This window comes from Rhinolophus sinicus, linkage group LG05 (assembly GCF_036562045.2).
Source record: "Rhinolophus sinicus isolate RSC01 linkage group LG05, ASM3656204v1, whole genome shotgun sequence".
Lineage (NCBI taxonomy): Eukaryota > Metazoa > Chordata > Mammalia > Chiroptera > Rhinolophidae > Rhinolophus > Rhinolophus sinicus.
In genome coordinates, this window is record NC_133755.1 from 98,353,209 (window position 1) to 98,376,635 (window position 23,427).

At 39.6% G+C, this 23,427-nt stretch overlaps 1 protein-coding gene across 1 annotated transcript; it reads right to left on the bottom strand.

The window, feature by feature from the left end:
- Nucleotides 1–2,716: 2,716 nt before the first annotated feature.
- On the bottom strand, nt 2,717–23,001 carry GCM1 (glial cells missing transcription factor 1). The gene is made up of 6 exons (XM_019734610.2): nt 22,928–23,001; nt 20,375–20,588; nt 8,789–9,041; nt 7,600–7,712; nt 6,465–6,593; nt 2,717–4,670 (listed from the first exon to the last, which is right to left on the bottom strand). The coding sequence occupies exons 2-6, from the start codon at nt 20,447–20,449 to the stop codon at nt 3,936–3,938; spliced, it is 1,305 nt and encodes a 434-aa protein (XP_019590169.2). The 5' UTR covers nt 20,450–20,588; nt 22,928–23,001; the 3' UTR covers nt 2,717–3,935.
- Nucleotides 23,002–23,427: the final 426 nt, after the last annotated feature.

The following is a 23,427-nucleotide window of genomic DNA, read 5'->3' on the forward strand; positions in this document are numbered from 1 at the left end:
GTCACGCCTCTCTGAACTCACTCTTCTCCATTCACCCATTTCCTGGTTAAACCTTATCTGTCAACGAATAAGAAAGCACTTCCCCAAAGGGAGGACCACTTAGCACCTTCGGGACCAGCTCATATGTCAGTAGTAGAAACACATACAGAGCACAGCTGTTACGACTAATGTAATAAACACAAGTGTTATTAATCATATATGATGAACAATAGAAGCCAATAAAAAGTACTTGTGACAAACTTACATTAAGAGTTCATTTAGTGCTTTTTGATTTGTTGATTTTTCAATCAAAATAACATTTGTATATGTAATATATATGTAGTAGTGCACAGAAAGGATTTAAATTAGAAAGGACTGCACCCCTACCCCCAGGGTTGCCTCTTGGGGAAACCACTTTAAACTAGGTTTTGGGTTTTTCTGAGGTTAACCTAATAATTATAAATTATATTCTTACTCTATTTCTTAGTTTATCAAATTTGGATATCTAGCAATTCCCCAGAATGAAATATGAGGTTTTACCTCACTTGAACTGTCACTCCTTTCCCTCCCCTCCACCTTCTTCTTCTTGATTTTTCTCAGTAATATGTTTATATGACTATTCTCCATGCTTCTAGCAGGTATCTTTGAAACTTGAAATAACCTATTAAACCACTATCTGTTATTGCATCCACGTCAGTCAGCATCTTTGGATTCCTGTCCACATAAAGATATACACGACCCTACGCAAATTCTCCTCCACTGCTCTGCCCCTTTAACCTGTCAACTACACCGTCACAACAGTTATGTTCTGTGCTGTAACTTTTATAGGTCCTCTGTAATTGGAGTGCGGTTCATTTTAAACGCTGGAAACCAACATTATTGTGTCTCTATAAATAGCTCTGCAGGGCCACGTATTGGGCAAGTTATTTTTCCTTATCTGTGGGTTTCCATTTCTAGCGCCGAGACCAAATGCTAAACCGTTTTCCCTTGAGTGCCTTTAGACCTTGACCCCCAAAAAGCAAGGATGAGAAGAAGGGTTTTATTATGGGGAACAAGAACCCTAATGGAAGCCTTAGTTTTCCTAGAATAGTTAATTTCATTTCTTTTGAGACAAGTCTTGGCTTTGTGTTTATTGTTTTATTTTTTTATTCCCTAGGTTATGTGTTTGGATGAATGCCTGGTGGGAGAAGGCCTGATTGGTAGTAGTTGATCTGTAGGACTTTGAAGTGTTGGCACTATTTTCAGTATCCCGTCCTTCTCATTCCTACCCCTAGGAAGGTGACATCAAGCCCATAGCCTCTCCAGGGTCCTGGCTCCTCCATGTCACCTCTTTGTGCCTCATCAATGTAGGTCAATATGCGCTCCGTCCACTTCCATTTCCCAGAAATTTGTTTGCATTTCTTATTCACTTTATCTCCCTTATGTTCTCTTGGCTCATGAGTTTGTTATATTTTTTGTACTTCATTATTGACATTGAAGGTCTCAAGAACTGGTGACAAAAGTATAAATATGGTCTGCCACCTTGAACTACATGATAAATGACCTTAATGTTTTCTATGCAAAACAAAGGTAATAGAACTAGTTCCTATTTTGGACATTTTATTCTCATTACATGTTCATTAAAGTCAGAATAATTGTCCCCATTGTTGACTTTGATTGGCCTTTGATATTTCCTTACATTTGAATCATTCTGAGTTAGTTGTATACACTAAGCATTTCTAGGAGTCTTGCACTCAGCCAAGTACAAAACGGGAGATGTATGGATTACACATATGGATCATGAAAATATAAAAAATAATACATTTTAGTGCTATCATAATTAGTAATATCCATGTTCCCATTTTCATTGACTTCTATAGTCTTCAATTTGTATTTTATCTTGACCCTTAATAGATTTGTATCCCTTCAGTCATGTATTATGTCTTGTAACTTTCTGTAGGCCCAAGTGATTCTTGGAATCAGTCAATGCTTAGTTGATATATAGTTTAACTTAGTTGAACATAGTTGATGCAATTTCCTTGGCACAGCGCCAGCATGAGCTTAGAGCCCAGGGTGAGTGTATTAGTAGGTGCTCAATGACAATTTGTTGGGTACAGTACCCAACTAAAAGAAATTTCAAAAGGAGAACCAGAAAAAGAAAGAAAAGGCAATTATTTTTTAAGTGTACAAGAACATGTCTCACAACTGAAAGATAAATGATCAGATTAAAAGTTTCAAGGGCTTTGTACAATGAATAAAAAATAAAAAGACCAATGCTCATTATCATGAAATTTCAGTTAACCAGAAATAACAAAAATATTCTAAAAGCCATAAAATGGAAGAGGAGGCCACATTCATAGAACCAGAAATCAGAATGACATCCAGCGTTCTCAACAGTAAAGCTGGAGGCTAGAAGACCATGGAGCAGTAACTTCAAATTTTTGAATGACAATTATTTTCAACCTAGACTTCCATGTTCAGCTAAATCTCACTCAAGTGTGAGAACAGAACTAAGACATTTTCAAGCATGCATGGGCTCAAAAAATGTATCTTCCATGCATCTTTCCTTAGGGAACTAGTATAGCATGTGCTCCATCAAAACTAGGGAATATAACAAGGAGGAGAAAGATATGGATTCCCAGAGAAAGGAGAGGAAAGAACATCCAAAGAACACCAGGATTAGAGAGCAATCTGTCCACATTTGAGGGGAGATGGAAGGTTCTAGAAGGACTGTCCTTAAGAAAATTATGAGTTACTATGAAGAAAATTACTTTTATTGCTTAGACAGTGTTTAAGGATAAACTATTGTTGGTTATATAGAAAATTAAACAATGAGATGAGACTATTATCAACTCCAGGAGAAACAAACTGTTGTCTAAGAAAGGAAATATAATTATAGTATACCAAATTCCCTAGCTGTGAGCAATTATAAAAGCAGCAATTCTGGATATTCATTTAACAAAAAATTATGATAAAATTTTAATTCAATAGTGCTGAATCAATTTAATATCCATATGCAAAATAAAATGAAGCTCAGCCCTGATTACCTAATACCACACACAAACATTAATTAGAAATGAATCACTGACCTAAATGTAAGAGTTGAAAATATAAAACTTCTAGAAGAAAACACAGGAGAACATTTTTGTGACAATGGATTAAATACAATATAATAACTGGGAAAAATATTTACAAAACATATTATCTGATTACAGACTTTCATCTAGAAGATAAATTTACATTCACCCATTTCTTCTACACATCACCCTCCACCTCTGACAGCTACAAATATGATCCGTTTCTAGAATTTGGGTTTGTGTTTTTTTTTTTAAGATTTGTCATATAAGTGAGATTATACAGTATTTGTCTTTCTGTGTCTGACTTATTTCACTTAGCATAATGCCCTCAAGGTCCATCCATCTTGTCACACATGGCAGGATTTCCTTCTTTTTATGACTGAATAGAGTTCCATTGTATATACAGAGGGTGCCAAAAAAATGTATACACATTTTCGGAAAGGAAAACTGTATTAAAATGGTAATACTGAATATATACAGATAACAAAAGATGAATACAAGTCATGTTTGACTTCTGCAGTTACAAGAGGTGCTCAAAGTGTCCAGACACTTCTGATTATGGCGAACTACTGCTTGGGCAACATTGACCAGTGTCCACTTGTATATATATTTTTTGGCACCCCCAGTATATATCTTACAACTTTATCGAATCATCCATCAATGGATACTTAGGTGATTTCCATGTCTTGGCTATTATAAACAATGATGCAATGAACATGGGGGTGCAGGTTATCACTTCAGGATAGAAATTCTGTTTCCTTTGGCTATATACCCAGCAGTGGGATTGCTGGATCATCTGGCAGTTCCACTTTTATTTTTTGAGGAACCTCCATACTATTTTCCACAGTGGCTGCACCCAATTACATTCCCACTAACAGTGCACAAGGACTCAGATTTGGATCATCTTAAATGACAAAGGTTTAGAAGCATTTCATTCTTGCAGTGATCCAAACCCATGTACCTCATTTCTTCATCAAAATTCCATTTACTGCTCTTGCTTGGCAATGAATATTGATGGTAAGGATGAGCGGTATAGGTAAAGAGAAAGGGGTCTTCCTGAGGTGAATGGCACGTAGTGGAAGGGTAATAGCTGTTAAAATCCACATGTACCTTCTCTTCATAAAGATCAACCCCTGGATTTGGCCATAATGGGTGACAGCTACTTTTGGCTGCAGGTGGTTCCACTAGAACCTGCTGGGAAAGGGGTTCTGAAGAGTTCTGGGAAGGGGAGAAGTCGTAAGGCCAGCTGGTCTGAGGAAAAGGGTAATTGGGACAACTGTTGTCATTAAGAGGATTTCTCCCCAAAGCAGCATTTTTGTTCCATGTTTGCAGGTCATCGTAATCAGCGAGGACTCCAGAGACAGGAGGCTGAAGCAGGTCTCCACTACTGTAGATCCGACTACTGGACCCTTTGTATTTCTCATAGAGCTCAGTGGGGCCCAAGGTGGAAGTGGGCTCTGCCAGATCCGTGGTTCCCCCTAAACCATAACTCTTGAATAAGCAATCATTCGGTGACTTCTGCTGGGGAGCGTTAGCTATTAAATGTCCACTGTCACTACCAGGCAATTGGATGCCTTCCTGGAAAGACCAAGTTAAAGGTAAACTTCCCCAACTTTGTGTTTCACCTGTAAGAGACTGGAAAGAAAAGTGAAAAGCTCATGTTAATAAGTTAAGCAAATTGACACAACTACCCCAGGCTCCCACTGGTTACAAATAAGTGCTCTGTCAGAGTTTCCTCGTTCCTCACATACTTGAAGCACAAAGGCACAGAGCAGCTTCATCAAAACCACTCAAGACCTGAAAGAAGTAAACACTGCTTCCATTACCATTTTAAATCTTACTAACCAGTAAGAACTGAGTTTCCCTTCACTCTGACGTGAGTGTGTTTAAAATGTTTCACCCTCACGGGCAAATCTGATATCCTAAATGCCTCTGTGAGACACTTGTAAGAGGCTGTTTAAGAAAAGTCAGACTAAACTTCAGAGATTATCTTATACTCAGTACAACTCTCAGGCTCTCTCTCTCTCTCTCTCTCTCCATCATCATCATCACCATCATCATCATTTCCCTCGTTGACTTTTCTATTTCTTGGTGCTGTTTGGAGTCTGAGAGACTAGGGTTTTATTTATTTTTTTTCTTAAGAGACTTTTCTCTGAACTCATTTTGTTGAATCATAAATAAGACTCCTAGAATATGAAGTTGTAAACTTATTTTTATAAACGAAGGCAGTATATTGTCCTCCAGTTAATCATAGGAAAAGAATCTGGTTGAGAATTAAGTTATCCTCTTATTTATGTAAAACTATCGACTAATAAGAGGACAGGGGTGGAGAAACTGTGACCAAACGGAGTGAGTGGGAAGAAATGCCCTTCAGCGTGTCCCAAGGCTGGGAGAAGGGATGAGGGACCAGTTATTTGGATTCAGAGCTCATGTTTCCTGAAAAGAGACACAAGTTACATTTTTTGAGAAATGTAAGGTATATTTAGAGCCTCCGGGCATGGACTGGCTCCATTTCTGTTCTCCTGAAAAAACTTGTAAAGCACTGAACAGTAGAAAAAGTATAGGACTTTCTATCACTGTTACACAGACAAACCACAAACCTATAGTGTAACCCCCATAAAGGCATGGACTTCACTTCACATTCCCCCCAACCCCCACCCCTGATGACCATTGTTTTCAGAAACTGCCTGGTGATTTCATCTTGGTAAAGTGTGCCAAGGAATACAGTTGATCCTTGAACAACATGGGTTTGAACTGCATGGCTCCACTTATATGTGCATTTTTTTCAATAAATACTTGTAGTGTTTTTGATGGTTGGGAGTTGGCAGATGTAGAGGGCCGACTGTCTGCATTGCTCTACGCCATTTTATATAGCAGACTTGAGTATCTGTGGATTTTGGTATCTGAGGGGGTTCTGGAACAAGTACCCCATGGATACTGAGGGACAACTTAAGTTTTAGGGGAATCAAAAGTGATACACAGATTTTGACTGCTGGGTGAGGTCACCCCTAAGCCCTGCTTTGTTGAAGGGTCAACTATAATCTGTTTTAGGGAAAACTAAAAATTTGGGGGGAAAAAGCATGAGGCTAATGTTTGTGGGAGATCATTTCAGTTAATTTGGGTTCCATCAGAACCAAAGTTCAAAGTGCCAAATATAGGTTAAGTACTAATTCCAGACTCTTTTTCATTGTAGTAGGGAAGATGATTCTAAAATTATATGGAATTTATAGTTGAGAGCATGCTACAGAGATGGTAGAAATTAAAAGGCAAACTCAGGTTCAGTTTCAGTGGCAGATGCTTGCTTATAGATGAGCCTGACAGTGTAAGATTTCTGGCTTTCATTTGTAGGTAAGAGACTGGGGAAATCTACTGCCTTCCCATAGGGGTGGTGGTTTGCTTATGTTGTGAACACACACGGGGAAAAGTTACCTTTGCCTCTGGGCCCCTGTTCAGCTTCAAGGAGACAGAGGAAGATGTCGTGTGCACTTTCTTCATTGCTCTTCTTGCCTCAGCTTCCAATTTGGTTTCTGGTTTTGGATGATCATGTTCTCCCTTTGACTTAAAGGAGACAAGGAGCTAAAATAAATAACTGGAAGGTACTTCGTGGTGTGTAAAATTTAACCCTTTGCCCTGCCCTCTGAGTGTTGCTACGGTTGACTATTGCAACAAGATTGCCTAAACCTTTTAATACCTCCCAAGTGCACTGTGCTTACGACGCTCCTTCTTTTCATGGTGTTTGTCACCCACGTGGCTGGCAAAGTCATATCCATAGTGATAATAAGTAAAGCTTATTACATACGATCTCATCCAACCTTCAGCACAACCCTCTGACGTACATACCATCATTACCAGCCCCAGTTTACAGAATGGGAAATTAAGGCATGCCAGCTGGGTCGCTTCCCCTGGTAAGTGGGGGAGCTGGGATTCAAAGCGTGTTGGAGCTGGCCAAGCTGAAAGCCAATTGTTAAACATTCAGGAATTCTGTGAGCTGGTTGTTAAACACGGCTGGTAGGTTGACATCAGCCATAGTAGGAAAAGTTATATCACAGAAATCGGCAAACCCTACAGATCAGAACATTTTCTTTTCGGAGGGCAGGATTATAAGTTCTCCACTGATTCAAACCCAGGCAGTCTACTGTCATTGGCCACTCTTCACCCCTGTGTATCCCTGGCCCCCACCGTCAGTACAGAAAACTGGGGCTTAGGGGAATAAAGTAACATGTTTACGTTTATAGAGCTACTTAGAAGTCAGGGCTGGTATTCATTCTGGGGTTCGCTGACGGCTACTGCTGCAGCAGTGTTAGCCTGAGCATGATCTCATTACTAAGCCCTCAGAAACCCGAGGCAGAAGCGGCCAGCTCCCCTCCTTGGGCTCCCAGGGCCAGGTGCTTGGTGCCTCTATTGAGGTGTGGGCTACACACATTGCTGGCCCAAAGTGTGCCTCAGGCTTGGGGTTGGCTCTCATCCACCTGTGCGTCTCTTGTGTAAAACTTCTCCTTGCACTCTGTAAACGTTTCTCGAATTAAAGAGAAATGGCATCTTATCACTCTAACGCAAATCCAACCTGGAAAAATATGAAGCGTCCGTCATGCCTCCAGAAGTTGGTGACAGGGAAGCCCCCATGGCCTCGGCAAGGAATTAGCTTCAGTGGCCCATCGCAGTTGGGACAGCGTTTCCCTACAAAAGAGCAGAGGAAGGTGACTACAGCTGGCTGAACCATGCCAGCTGACTCTGATGGAGTTAACCTGGACGCCAAGATGGCAGAGAATACACCTGGCCACTGGGCATTACCCCTGGCTCTAGCAGGCCTGGCCACCATAATGGTCCAGATCAGTCTCACACATGGGTGGGGAAAAGCAGCTGCCTACAGAATGGGATATTTCACAGGTCAGGGGAGAGATCTTCTGAGAAGAAAATCCTGCCCTACTTGTTTACTGATATTTGGAATGCTTTGTAGAAAAGCAGAAAACATTCTTTGACTTCATGATTAGAACTAAGAGGCAGGAGGCAAAGCCATATGGGAGAGAGAACACAGCTACTACATTTTCACTTGAGTATAAATGACTGATACCAGATCCTACCCTGAAAGCAGGTCTTGAAGACAAATGACAAGGAAAGAACATGAAGCAACTTGAGGCCTGAAGTGGACAAGGCACAGGGCAGGCTGAATGCATCTATTTCACAACCCGATGAATATGATAAAAAAACAAACTGAGCACATATTTCGGCATGTGATTGTGGCATGAACCTAAATGCCATGGAAGTGAATCTAATCTCAAATGTAGTCCCAGTGCTGCCACTCCACATCAAAGTCCTCTTTGAGATCATTTAGGGACCCATTCCCCAAGGCGTCAGGGGGCGAGTTTAATAAACATCTTTCTCTTAATCTTCCTGTGGGCGCACTGATGAATTACTGTTAGTCCCGTAAGTGGGGCATCTTTGCCTTCACCCAAAGAGCAGTTTTAATGGTGGGCCATGTTCCCCATGGGGGAGGAGGGGCTGGTTGGCTCTCCTTACTACGTTCTACACAGTAAGGAGCCTTGGTCTCCACCACACTCCAATGTAAAGGTTGGGCTGTTGGGATGTGCTGGGATATAGTGGCCCATCTGGCAGGAGGATTTGAATGGATGCCAGCTTTCTCTCCAATGCCAGGAGAGAAATAAATTCATTCATTTAAATGAATCATTTTACACCACCACTGCCGAGTTGAGTAGTTATAGCAGAAAATGGATGGCCAGCAAAGCCCCACTCACTCTGCTGCTTCTGCCGGGCTTTGTCACAGATCGCAGGTCTCAAGTAGATCTTGCGGCCCTCCTTGGCAGAGCAGTCCAGGCTGCACACCACCACGCCCAGGCAGGACTTCTTGAGGATGCGGGAGTTGTGATTGTTGGTGTTGCGCATGGCCCAGCTGCTCAGGTGTCGCTGAGCATTCCTGTCCTCCGAGCTGTAGATGTACTTCTCATAGGAATCCGGCCATTCTTGGAACCAGTCAGTCTTTTTCACATTCTGATAGAAACATGAAGATGATGCTATGTGATGCTAGAAAACACAATTATCCATCCCTGAGGAGTCAATAGACATGAAGGCTGGTTTGGCACCCGGGATCTGGGTGAGAAACCTCTGGCAAAGACCAACCTGGGTTTAGTTCTGATAGTGGGAGCTGAGAGGGCAGCACCGCAGTGGCGACAGGACTGCTGTATGTACTGCACATTTGCTCCCTGGACCACAGTGAGTTGTACTTTGGTCCCTCTGAGTTCCCCCTGATTGCTGTTTCTCTAGCCCTTGGTGAGAAGAGTTATGACCGTATCTCACTAAGAATTTTTGAGGCTGAAGTAATACTACTGTGCTCTGACCCAACTATGTGGAATACATTGTGGCAGGATAGTGACATAATGCCTCATACCATAGTGTAGCTACCTTAGTAAGAATGTTAAGGGTTTATGCAAAGTCACCAGCAGTGGGAAGGCGGGAGAACCCTGGCGCAGGAGGGTTCCGAGAGCTGCTTCCTCCCCTGTGGAGGTGTTCTTCCTGTTTCTCTCCTCCCATACTCATGTGCCTCAAACAGGGAGAGGAATAAGGAAGAGTTTCCTTTGACTGGAAGCTTCTGCCTTCTTGCCCAGGACTGGCACAATTCCCTGTGTGTGAACATCTAATTAAACTAAGATGCTCAATCATTATAGCGTAAGTTGTTTGGCTTTCTGTCCATCTGTTTCTTCATCTGTGTAAGAGGGATAACAAGACCTGTCTACCTTGAGTAGTTCTGAGGATTAAATATGATAATATATAAAAAATACTTAGCACAGCACCTAGCACGGAGGGAGCGCTATATAAATGTTAGTCACTGATGTGTGGCTCATGGGTCCTTAGGCCCTGCTTTGGTACACAAATGCTCCCTTTGACAGATCCCACCTAGTTCTTAGAGTGAGAATCGATAAGTTGTCTAAGTAGTGAAACTCGGGCTGTATCCATCCCCACAACTTCCAGAAACCTAGCAGGGTATAAGAACAATTGTCATTAAGAAGATTCGAGAAGATCAGACTAGAAGATTCTAGAAGGTCCAGAAGGAGTTATCAGGGTACTGATGTTTATTGAGTTAGATTTCAAGTTTAGACCATGCTAAAGGACTTTGTAACATGAGACTCTGGACATATGATTTGGTCTCTGAAGCCTCACTTTATTCTTCTTTAAAATGGGGACACTGATGACACACACCTCAAAAAGTACTGTAAAGAGCAGATCTGTAAGTCTTACGTAATGATAGTTGTTGTTTGAATGGAATGTCATGGGACCTGAGGTGGGTCTGAGGAAATATTAGAGGTTTTATGTGCATGAGAGATTAGCAGTTAAGAGCTCGGGTCTGCAAACTAAGGCCCATAGGCCAAATCCAGCCCACTGTGTTTTGATAAATAAAGTTTATTGGAATACAACCATGTTTATTCATTTAAATGAATACTTTTACACCACCACTGCAGAGTTGAGTAGTTATAGCAGAAAATGTATGGCCTACAAAGTCTAAAATATTTACTATCTGGCCCTTTATAGAAAGTTTGCTGATTCCTGGCTAAGAGCATGGCCCATGGAGGCAGATGGCCTGGATGTGAGTCTTAACGAAGTTCCTTGCCCTCTCAGTACCTCTGTTTCCTGCTCTGTAAAATGGAGGTAACAGGACTACTCACTTCACAGGGATTTCAGGAGGATTAAATCAGTTAATATGTGCAAAACATGTAAAACAGTGCCTGGCCCATAGCAAGTTCCACATCAGCCGTAGCTGTTACTCTACTAAGTCTACTAGGGCCATACACAACCAGCAATGTGATTGAAAGAACCACCAGCCTTCAGGGGAGAAAAGGCCCATAGAGAGGTCATTTCATGCTTTAAACCAGGGGTGTCCAAACTTTTTTCAATGTTTTTTACCAAGGGTCATATGCGGTAAAATACACAAACAGCCGGACCACTCACTCGAGGTGAAGTACATATTGCCTCACCTGGTTTATTTAAGTAAACTAAATATATGTTTGGAATTTGCTGCAGGCCAATTAACAATGGATTGTGGGCCACAGTTGGCCCATGGGCTGCAGTTTGGACACCCCTGCTTTAAACCTTGCCAAGCCAAATGCAAGACAGAAGTGCAAGTCCCTACAAAACAAATGCTTAATTGGTGCAACTCTGGTTCCATGACCTTCCTTCTCAGGGCAATGACAATGGCTGGCCCTCTGAGTGCTACACTGTAACTGCTGTGCTACAGAAAGGGGAAGTTGCTCCAGAGGAGAACAGCACAAGGGCATAAATCACAGGAGTGTGGCATCTGCAGAAGTCACCTCTGGTCCACCAGGCAGCTCCATTAGAGCTTCCAGGAAGAAAGCACAGCCAGGCCAAGATGCTGAATGGACTGCCTGCTTTTTCCAGATCTTTCTCTCTCTCCCTCAATTCCTTGGTAATTCTGAGATGGATACAATTCAATGCCCCAGGGTGAGACAGCTCAGGTGGCCTCACCTCCTATTTTCTCCATCCCACCATCTCTTCTCTTCCTCTGACCTAAGCTCCAAACAATGCTCTCTTGTTCTCTGTCAAAGAAATGCCATAGGAAGCAAAATTTTATCCTCTGAAATAATAAACATGCAGGTTAAAATATACACCTTCCTCTAACAATTTTGACTGTAAAACTCTACCGGTGGATTTGAATTATTCAAATATAAAGCACAGTTGTCAGGGTAGCAGAGACACAGGCAAGGTGGACTTGGAAAAAGCTAAGATTTTCATGTTGCAAAAGTGAGTGGCCCGTTTAAGCTGATCAGTGTCATAAATCCCATGAACTAGGAGAAGATATATGTGAGAGCATCTCAGATATTTTGGTTAAAGCAAAGACTCCCTACCTGTGGAGGAAGAAATGATCTCCATCTTCTCTCTCTCTCTCTCTCTCTCTCTCTCTCTCTATATATATATATATATATATATATATATATATATATATATATATATATATATATATATATATATATATATATTTCCCCCCCATTTTCTCTCAATTTAATGTATATTTTGATCTCCCTTTGAGGCTTCCTCTTTGACCCATGGATTATTCAGAAATATACTGTTTCAGATACACTGTTTCATACAAAATCTGTGTTTACAGATTTTCCTATTGCCTTTTGCTATTTATTTCTAATTTGATTCCATTGTAGTTGGATAACATACTCTGTGTTTTCAATTAACCTAACATTGTAGAGGTTTGTGTTAGGACCCACAATATGTTCTCTATTCCATTGTTTTTTAAGCTTTTTCATTTTTTTAAAAATATTTTTTAATTTTTCAGTTACAGTTATATTAGTTTCAGGTGTACAACATAGTGATTAGACAGTTATAAAACTTAAGAAATAATCACTCCAATAAATCTAGTACCCATCTGACACCACACAAAGTTATTACAATATTATTGACTATATTCCCTATGCCATGACTATTTAGCAGCTACCAACTTGTAGGTTCTAATCCCTTCCCCTTTTTCACCCATCCACCCCAAACCCCTTCCCATCTGGCAACCATCAAAATGTTTTCTATATCTATAAGTTTCTGTTTTTTGTTTGTTTATTTTGTTTTTCAGATTCCACATATAAGTGAAATCATATGGTATTTGTCTTTCTCTGTCTGACTTATTTCACTTAGCATAATGCCTTCTAGGTCTATCCATGTTGTTGCAGATGGTAAGATTTCATTCTTTTTTATGGCCGAGTAATATTCCATTGTATTTACATACTATTTCTTTATCCATGCATCTATTGATGAACACTTAGTTGCTTCTATATCTTGGCTATTATAAAGAATGCTGCAATGAATATGTGGATACATATGCCTTTTCAAATTAGCATTTTGGGTTTCTTCAGATATATACCCAGAAGTAGAATTGCTGGATCTTTCTTTGTCTCGTTACAGCCTTTGTTTTAAAGTCTATTTTGTCTGGTATAAGTATTGCTAGCCCAGATCTTTTTGTTTTGTTTCCTTTTTCATGAAATATCTTTTTCCATCCCTTTACTTTAGTCTCTGTGTATCTTTTGATCCCAAGTGAGTCTCTCATAGGCAGCATATATAGGGACCTTGCTTTCTTATCCTTTCAGCCACCCTATGTCTTTCTTTTCTTTCTTTTTTTTTTTTTTTCACTTGCAGTCTAGGCAAGAATTACATTGGAGGTAGGTGAAAATGAAGGCAAGCAACATTATCAAGAAGGTTCTGGTAACTCAGGGGAAAGGTGGTGAGAACAATAATAAAGCCACAAGAAATGGAATGGAAATAATTAGATGAATTCAAGAGATAGTTAGGAGTACAATCAACCATGCCATAGAAGTAAAGGAGAGAGAGAGAGGAAGGAATTAAGAATAATTCACGTAGTTTCCCTAAGGAAGAGGGTGAATAAAAGAAACTGTTTTGGAGAAAAAATAAATTCTGTTGTTGATATGTTGCCTTCAAGGTACACGATAAGCAATCAGAAACGTGATTCTAGACTTCAGAAAGAAGTCTATGCATTTAAGAACTGTTAGCGTACTTACAATATTGGAGCAAGTGAAGAATACAGGGAATGCATGTTAAGAATAGATGAGCCCTAGGGAATACCAATAAGTAAGAAGACAACGAGAGACGAGCCAATGGAGGAGCCTCAAAACATATGATCGGAGAGTTTGAGCAGAAGCAGGAGAACATTGAATAGAAGCAAGAGAGAGGGGTGCCCTCAAGGTCAAGAGAACAGAGTGCCAAGTAGTGCCAAAGAGTATTACCTGCTCTTTTAGGAAGCAGGAAACTCAGCCAGCTAAGGAGATAAAGAAAGTAGAAGAAAAGTTAAGGAAATGATTTTGTTCGATGTGTTGGTTTGTTATCTGAAAAGACTTTCATGTTTGTAGGCTGGGAGGAAGAGGCCAAAGAAAATGGGAGAGGTTGAAGACATTACGCAGTGGAGAAGAAAAGATACCCAAATCACATAGTCTTAATGAGCAGCACAAAATAAATCAATATAACGGGGGTCTTATGAATTATATAGATGAAGTAGAAGGTTACAAGGGCCTCAGTGGTCAGACTAGGTTTCAGAAAGACATGAAGCATAGGAGGCAATCACGCTTTGTCTTCTTTGGCTTGATTCTCCCATTTTATTTACAATCCTATTTACAATAACAGTGATACCTATGAGGAAGGCTTATTGTAAAGATGAAAAGATTCCACCCTATTTCTTTTGATTGGAGCATTTAATCTATTTACATTGAAAGTAGTTGTTGATAGAGATATAGGTATTGCCATTTTATTATTCATTTTTTATATTTTCTTCTTTTTCTTAAAGAAGTCCATTTAACTTTTCTTATAATACCGGTTTGGTGGTGATGAACTCCTTTAGCTTTTCCTTGTCTGGGAAGCTCTTTATCTGTCCTTTGATTCTAAACGATAGCTTTGCTGGGTGGAGCAATCTTGTTTGTAGGTCCTTGCTTTTCATTACTTTGAATATTTTGTGCCAATCTCTTCTGGCCTGCAAAGTTTCTGTTGAGAAATCAGCTGATGGTTTTATGGAAGCTCCCTGTAGGTAACTAGCTGCTTTTCTCTGGCTGCTTTTAAGATTCTCTATCTTTAACCTTTGGCATTTTAATTACAATGTGTCTTGGTGTGGGCCTGTTTGGGTTTGTCTTGTTTGGGACTCTCTGCGCTTCCTGGGCTTGTGTGTCTAGTTCCTTCACCAGGTCAGGGAAGTTTTCTGTCATTATTTCTTCAAATAGGTTTTCAATATCTTGCTCTCTCCCTTCTCCTTCTCATACCCCTATGAGAAAAATGTTGGTACGCTTGGTGTTGTCCCAGAGGCCCCTTAAACTATTTGTATTTGTTTGGATTCTTTTTCCTTTTTGATGTTCTAATTGGGTATTTTGTGCTACTTATATTCCAAATCGCCACTTTAATTCTCTGCTTCATGTAATCTACTGTTGATTCCTTCTAATTTATTTTTCATTTCAGTTATTGGATTCTTCATATCTGACTGGTTCTTATTTATGTTTCCTGTCTCTTTGTTGAAGTTCTCCCTGAGATCATTGAGCATCCTTATAACTAGTGTTTTGAACTCTGCATCTGGTAGATTGCTTGCCTCCATTTTGTTTAGCTCTTTTTCTAGAGGTTTGTTCTGTTCTTTCATTTAGGACATGTTTATTTGTCTCCCCATTTTGGCTGCCTCCCTGTGTTTGTTTCTATGTACTAAGTAGAACTGCTACTTCTCCTGGTCTTGGAAGAGTGGCCTTATGTAGTAGGTGTGCTGTGGGGCCCAGTGGTGCAGTCTCCCTGGTCAACTGAGCCACATGCTCCAGGTGTCTCCCTTGTGTGGGTGCCCTAATGTTGTAGTTGTGCCTTGGTTGCTGTTTAAGCTTTTTTCTTTCTTTCAACAGCACTGGCAGTCTAGTTTTCCAGTTCCATTAATAGTGCAGTAATAATTTTGATGACGTATAGACTTGAGAATATTGCTAGGAGTAAATGTGTTCACATCATGCTATTCTCTTGGCTATTTATTTATACCCAGTCCTTTGACATCATTTGACATTAAAATTAAGAGAAAACCCAGATCACAATAATGCAAAGGAAACCAGGTGTCAAATGAATGATAGAGATTTCCTAAAGCTTTTTAAATTTAAGGCACCAGAGAGGAAAATTTAAAAAGACAGGATAATAATTTCTTAATCTTGTTTAGCAAATCCTCACAAAATATTTTCCTTTTTCAGATCTTTTGTTTACTTTAATTCCTAACTTTTCATGAGTAACTCTTTGATTTTCCTCTTGGTTAAGACGTTTATAATTTAAAGGGAATATTCCTAAGGTGTCCAAGATGTAAATCTATCTAATTTATATTTTATAATCTCATCAGTAATATCATTGGGAGTTTAATTAATGTTTCTATGACTTCTGTGTGTAATTTTCTACTAAGAGACTTAATCCTCTAACTCATTCAAAATCTTTGAAATTCTATGCAATCAATCATAAATCACCCTTCATCTTCCCCTCATTCTAATGTACTTAACTACTTGAAGTTTTAATAGGCTACCTCAAGAATTAAATATACATTATTATATACAGCTAATAAATTAAAATTCTATTAAAATTAGTTATCAAAAATATCTACATTATAATGTTATATTAAATTGAATTTCATTTGGAAGATAGTCTATTCTCATATAAAGCAATTATCTGCCAGTTCTTTAACTATAAAAATAGCTTATTAATTCCTTATAAATAAATGTTTTCACATAAAACAGGGATAGCAAGCTGATACATCTTTAAGCAAATCAGATAGGGGGGAAATTTTTAGATATTACTTATAGAACACAGAAAAAAAAAATTCAACCAACATTTTGATTTACATACAACTTTTCAAGAACTTACCTCTTCTGAGCCAACTAGAAACCAAACTCCAAGTGTTATCAAAGAGAAATTCAATTCAACAAAATGCTTTTGAGTTAAGTCAAGAATTACTGCTTAGGCTAAACCTGCCATTTCCTCCCTTTGTTAAGGGATCAAGACTCAGAACAACAAGTTCCTATTTTGCTCAGACAAGGCCAGAGTACCCCAGCTTCCAAACTCTCTCTGTCACCTACCTCTCTTTTTTCTTCTCCCTTTCCTTTCCCAATTCACTCCACTCAGTAAGGAACCGCCTGACAGGCACCCAGAAGAGAGCTCTGCTACCCCCAGATGCAGTGAGGTTCCCATCCCCATCACACCAGACATACAGGATAACAAAATCCTGGCCCCAATCGCGGGAGACCCACTGACCATAGGAGCCCATATAGGTACTGCCATTGGAATTTCAAAATCAAGAAAATGGGACAAAGTCGACAAAGTCATGGGTAACTTTGTGACAACGTGACCTGATTATGCAGCCAGATAATAATTGACAAGAAATACAGAATCCAGTTTACCTGTTACCTCCCTAGCACCAAGACACAAAGAAAGATGACTGCAATTGGCTCATTTGAATTACATGTAGCCACATGAATTCACAGAAAGAGCTCAAAAAGTCCCCTTTGCTCACAATTTTGGGCTCATCATCCCCTGCAAAGGCAAAGGAAATTTTGCTGGCTAAAATCATGGTCCAGGAATTAATTAATTGGAGATGTGACCTCTTTGTAGTTGAGTCACGAGGTTTTAGGTTGGTCTGCATTTATATTTAGCCTATGTATAGCTTTCTTTTTTCCTCTACAAAATATGTACTTAAGCCTTGGATTTTGTGAGTTTATGGCTTGGTGTGGCTTTGACTATGGGTTTAACCTGAAAATTGCTCATGCTTAGGAACAAAATAATTCCGGGTGTTTTTCTGCTGTTGTGCTGTTGGAACACCCTGTACTTTTGCTTAGAGAAACTGGCTAGCATTAAGAATGGAGTGGGTGGTCTCATCTCCCCGCTGAAACAGGTACATTTAGGAGAAAAAGGAATTGATTCTCTTCTCAATTTTCAACCGAAAGAAGGGAAGGAAGGAAGGAAGGAAGGAAGGAAGGAAGGAAGGAAGGAAGGAAGGAAGGAAGGAAGGAAGGAAGGAAGGAAGGAAGGAAGGAACGAGAGAGAGAGAGAGAGAGAGAGAGAGAGAGAGAGAGAGAGAGAGAGAGAGAAATAAAGAAATTTCTTAGGGATTCAAGGCTCTCAAATATCACAATCAGTATTCATGAAAGTGTGACATGTCCTGGGATCCCGTAATAAACATTTTTAATGAAGGTAAAACTAAACCAACAACAAACATTTGCTGCTTGCACCAAGAAAACCCTAAAGCTATTATATCTGAACTTTACAAATGCAAAATTGGTGTATTGTATTAGCCTGGAATAAACAGACTTTTATCAATGATGGTTTTGAGTAATTTAAATTCCAACAGTTCTGGGCTGGCTCCCTGCTGGATTAAGGAGATATGGTATCAAAATAACTACAAGTCAGAGGAGTGACCAGAAACAAGTGAAATGAAGGTTTGTAAAGACATATTCGCAGCTGAAAGGAAGAGGAAACATACCTGAAACAAACTGGGGACGGATGATTTACTAAGGGAAAGGAGCCTTTCCAAGCCCTAGATCTGATCATGTTTTCCAGCCCAATAAGCCTCCCACTGCCTATAAAATAACCAAATCCTTAGGATAGCCAGCTTCCAAAACACCCTGCCAGTCTGCAGCCTCCCACATCTTGCTGCACAGCTGTGCACAAGCTCCCTCCAAAGTTGACTTGGAATAGCTTTCAGACTTTAGCGTCCTACTCTGCCTTAATTGTCTTGATTACTTTCTTCACTCGCCCTAATCCTCCCACATTTTAGAATGAATGCACTTCTCTAGAGAAAGCCCTTTGCCAGAAGCTCTGCCTTGCTTTCCATGCCCAAGTCATGTTGAATTACGAACGTCCTCTTTTAAGCACCTCTAGCATTTTTCTACACAGCATTGATTCTCTATTTGGGCACTAATCTTGTTCTATTAGCTCAGAAGATCATAGGTACTTTTCATGGACGTCAACACCGCTCAGTGGCCCGTGTATTCCCAAGCCTGCTATAGTGTCTGGCACCTTCTAGTCACTCAAAAATGTTTGATGTCCTGATAAGGACATCACCATTCACGGTTGTCAAACGTTAACCCATAAATCTTGTCCTATCTGAGACATGTAAAGAGATACGGAGTTTCTAGGACCAGAAGACACAATTAACATTCAGGTGACCATCTTAAAACTTGAAGCATGTGAGTGGGTTAACAGGTGAGGAATTTGTTTACAAGTTGTAGGAATTTGCCCATGTATTGCAGAAGTAACGATTCTGGCAAGAATACAGAATTACAAAAAATAAACTATAAATTCTTTGTATGGGTGCGACAGAGAATGAAATTGGGGAAATTTATAGTGATAACAAGCTATGCCATTTGACCCATTAAACAACATTTTTTAAATGCCCAAACAGGTGGTCTAAGGAACGTTAAATTACCTGAGGGGCTCCGTGAAGAAAGGGCTCCATGGTCAAAAATAAGTTAGGGCTATCCTGCCTAACACAGCCTCCTCTTGGGAGAGATACCAATGCCCAGGCCAGTTACAAAGCCTCCACGTCTGCAGTAAAGAAATCTGTTTAACTTCGTTAAGCCTAGTACTTTTCTTTTTCTTTCTTCACAGCACCCATTAAAACTCCTTGTAACTTATACTCACAGAACACATATTGGGAAACATTGCTCTAAACTATTAAGAGATTTAGGCAGGGTGTATAGGATTTACTATTTTCATAACCGAGGAGGAAACTAAGACTTAAGAAAATTGATCTGTTTTGAGTCACACAAATTATAAGCAGTGAAGCCATTCATTCATAAATTCCCTAATTGTCTGTCGTTGCTTTAATCCATGCCAGGCATGGTGATAGGCACTGGCCCACAGTTCTAGAATGCAGGTCACCTTCCAAATCTCAGGTCACAGAATCCTAGATGATTAGAACTAAATGGGTACATGAGAGACGCTGTAGTGTAACCACCTCATTTTTAGAAGAGGAAGGGGAGTATCGGAAAAGGTAAATAACTCCCTGAGAATTTGCAAATAAAAGAAGATAGAACTGGAATTCAAAGTCAGGACTTTGTCTCTAAGTCCTTTCACTCTGCCCCGAGATAAGCTCACAAAACATAAAATCAAATATGCTTGGAAATTCTTCCAAGACATTTTATGTTTCACCTTAACTGGTTCTTGATACGATTCCAGAGCCAGCATCCACCCAGCTGAGAATGGTGTTGTCTCTGCTCAGAAAATTTTAAGAGACATTTGCACTTTTCATAATTTCCCTAGCATATTAACCAAATCGAAGGGCATTTCACTATTTCCGTGAGAAATCAAAATTTTCTATGAACTATAAATGATACATTTCCAAAATTGAATGTGTATTTTTGTCATAAATTTTGCAGTTTAATGTCTTGGGGAGCTGAGAATGCTTTTGTTTTGAAAATTCATGTTGGGACATGAAATTTGATAAGCCCTGAGACTCCCTCCAGGGAAGTAGTTCTTTTTTTCTTTTGTCTACAGATCTTATGAGTGATATGGATCTTCTGTCCCAGAAAAAAATGCATGTTAGTGCACAATGTTGCCCATCATTTTAGGGGATTCTCAAACCCCATTAAAACTCCTGCTCTAGGATGTGACACTGCAAAATCAAAGACCTACGCACATCATAGGTCTTGGCATATCCTCTTAAAATTCTTCAGCCTGATATCCAGCTGAAGCTCTAACGGAGAGGAAGGAGTTTACTCAGTGGGGACCCCCACCAACGTTCTTCAAAGTCTTAACAAGTTCATAGTCAAGGTTTCATAGCCAAATGTTAAAGGCAGATCATCATAGCAAGTACATACCTGTGGCAGTTTCATATCATTAATGTCCCAGCTTAATATCTCTTTCTCCTCAGACTCAAAGTCCTCAGGTTCCATGATAAAGTCAGGTCACCCACCAGTTTCCGCCTATTCAACTCCCCTCAGAAGTGCTTGAGAATTTTGCTCTCACAGCCTCTTGGGTCAGTCCACTCAAGAAGCCGGTCCACGCAAGAAGCTTAGACTAGGAGACTGTTTTCTGATGATAAAAAATAAATGACAATAATGCGGACTGTTAAAGAGATAAAAATCAGTACTTGTCCGACAGAAAAACCGATTTTATTGACATTTTTGCAAGCACCAACATACAAAGAGAAACAAAATGCAGAAGCTATTAGGGATCTTGCTGAAATAAAGCTTGACCATTGGGAATCAGAAGCACGGTGATCACTGCTTTAACCCCTGGGTTTGGGCTTCCTTTCTCATTGCTAGACCCAGGTTGTGAAGACCTTAGTAGGAACCACTGTCACCTGTAGCCAATGGGTAGGACATTTTCCTCCACATATACCTGTGTTTGGGAGGGAGAACTGGCTTGGAGTTGTTTCCACGGAAATGCCTTCATAAATTAGCTATCATGGTGGAAGTTATAAGAGGGGAACATCACAACCAGATGTGTCTAGAAGTATTTTTTTTAATCTAAATTGCCATAGAAATTAATTTTGATCTGCTCAATAAATCCAGTGTGTACTTTATATCTTCAAATATTACCAAATGATATGCTCATATGAGATTCCTCTAAAATCTTGGCATTATTGACATTTTGGACGTGATAGTTCTTTATTGTGAGGGATTATCATGTAAATTGTAGGATGTTTAGCAGTATCTTTGGTCTCTGTCCATTAGATGCTAGTAGTAAACCACCCTTCTTTGTTATGACAACCAAAAATGTTTCCAGACAATGTTAAATGTCCCCTGGGGGAAAAATTGCAGGAGAACTACTGCTCTAAAGTAGTGTTTCTTATCGTTTAACTCCAAGCACTCTTCAACACTTTCTGACTTTATCTTTAGCGATCTTACTCTTTCCTGCACCCCAAAAGAAAATTCTGTCTCACTTTACTTTGATTAAATTGTAGTATGTAAACAATAAAAATTCAAAAAATTTTGTGCAAATTGCATTTCTTCCCCCATGAGAAATACTGCTGTAGTTTCTAAGTATAGTTAGTTAAAGGAGATTTATGAATCAAGAAAGAAAAGAAAGAAAGAAAGAAAGAAAGAAAGAAAGAAAGAAAGAAAGAAGAAAGAAAGAAAGAAAAACTTGTTTGAAGTGTTCTACAGAGAATAGAAACTAGTCATTTTGCAGTTGAAATGTGCCTGTTAGTAGAATATGAAGTGAAACATGTTTACATGTACAATTGACCCTTGAACAATGCAGGGGCGGGGGGAGAAGGGGGGTTAGGGGAGCCAACACCCCTCTTCACAGTTGAAAATCTGAGTATAACTCAAGTCAGCCCTCTGCATACACGTGTTCCCAGCTGTGGATCGAAAATACTATATTATTACCATTTACTTGTGCTCTTGTAAAAGCAAGGGACATAATGATGTCACATAGGTCTGTTCAATACTAAACTCAAACTACAAGTTAGATTAATAATCTAAACCTTAGGAAGTCCCATGACTTCCTTTTTGATTTTATGTAACCCTAATATACTTGCCAATCACTGAAATATACTGAGGGAAAGTGTATGGATATAGACGACTATTGACCTGAACGTATAAATGAAGTTCCTGGCCATTAAATAACAAGCTAAACGGAGTCTCTTCCCTCCCTCTCCCACCTACCCACACTCACCTGTCACCTAGTGTTCACACATGAAGTCCCTGCTCCCATTTCAAACACTGACATTAAATCCACATGAGTTTTATATCAAATTCTATGTTTGGAAAAAAACCATTGAGTTACTGAAGAAACAATGCCACAGACCTTAATTTAGAAGATGTAAGTGACAAGTATATCAGACACAAATATCAAGTGAAAATGTGATATCAACAGTCTTATGTACTTACTCCTTTGATTATTAACAACAGTGACTCAATTGGCCTAAAATTTGTTATAGCTAATTGGAATAGATTGATCTTTAAAAAAAAAATTGAATAACAAGATTGACATTTCCCAAAATGAAAAACATTGTTTTAAGCCTAGTTAACATAGACGTAATTCTTTTGTTTTTAAATTAAGGAGAGGGGAATCAAATATCTTGGTGCAGAAGAATTACAATTGCTTTTTAATTTTTTCTGACATTTTTTGCCAAATAAGTGAACATTAATATTTCCCTGCAGGTTAAGAGCAAAACATAGAAAAGAAGAAAAGACCGTTTGCAGCTCTTAGGACATAAACAAACTCAGCTTCCCTCCAGGATTAAAAAAATCTAAATTTGTCAAGACTTCCTTTTTTTTCCAAAAGCAACTCAGGCCAAAGTGTATTCAATTTTCATCGTTTCTACAGAAAACCAACTAGAACAAATGGAACCCTGGAAGAATGGGGAGGCCATTACCGCATCCCTTCTATTTGCCTCTTCTCAGGAATTCTGGCTTCCTTACCTTCTGACTTCTTATGGAGATGCAGGCAATATTGTGATGTATCTCTGGTTCAGGTCCTAGCAGGCTCTGGTCATTTTCTACGCAGAAGCTACTGTTCCCTAATCCAGGTCAAGGTACATTATGCTAATGAGCTCTGGCAATAGTCCAATCAAAATCTAGATGCTCCCAGCTCAGGATAGGTAAGAGCGAGCAAGCCAGGGAGCCACTTAACCAGCCCAATTCTCCGCAGAATGCCAGCAATGTGATGAATATTCCACGGTGTGCCTCTGAACTTTCCCCTCCTTTATGTTAAGAGGGCATTTTAACTGAAATGAACATGGAGAATCTCTTGAGTTAGTACAGATACTTTCCTTCTCATAATTTCATAGGTTGGGCCCAATGCAGACATTAACTGTAGATTCTAATTCTTCCACCATTTACCCCTGACTGTGTGCAACAGAGAGAGGACTGACAGACATTGCATTGATGGAATTTACTGGAATAGATATTGGATAGCCAAC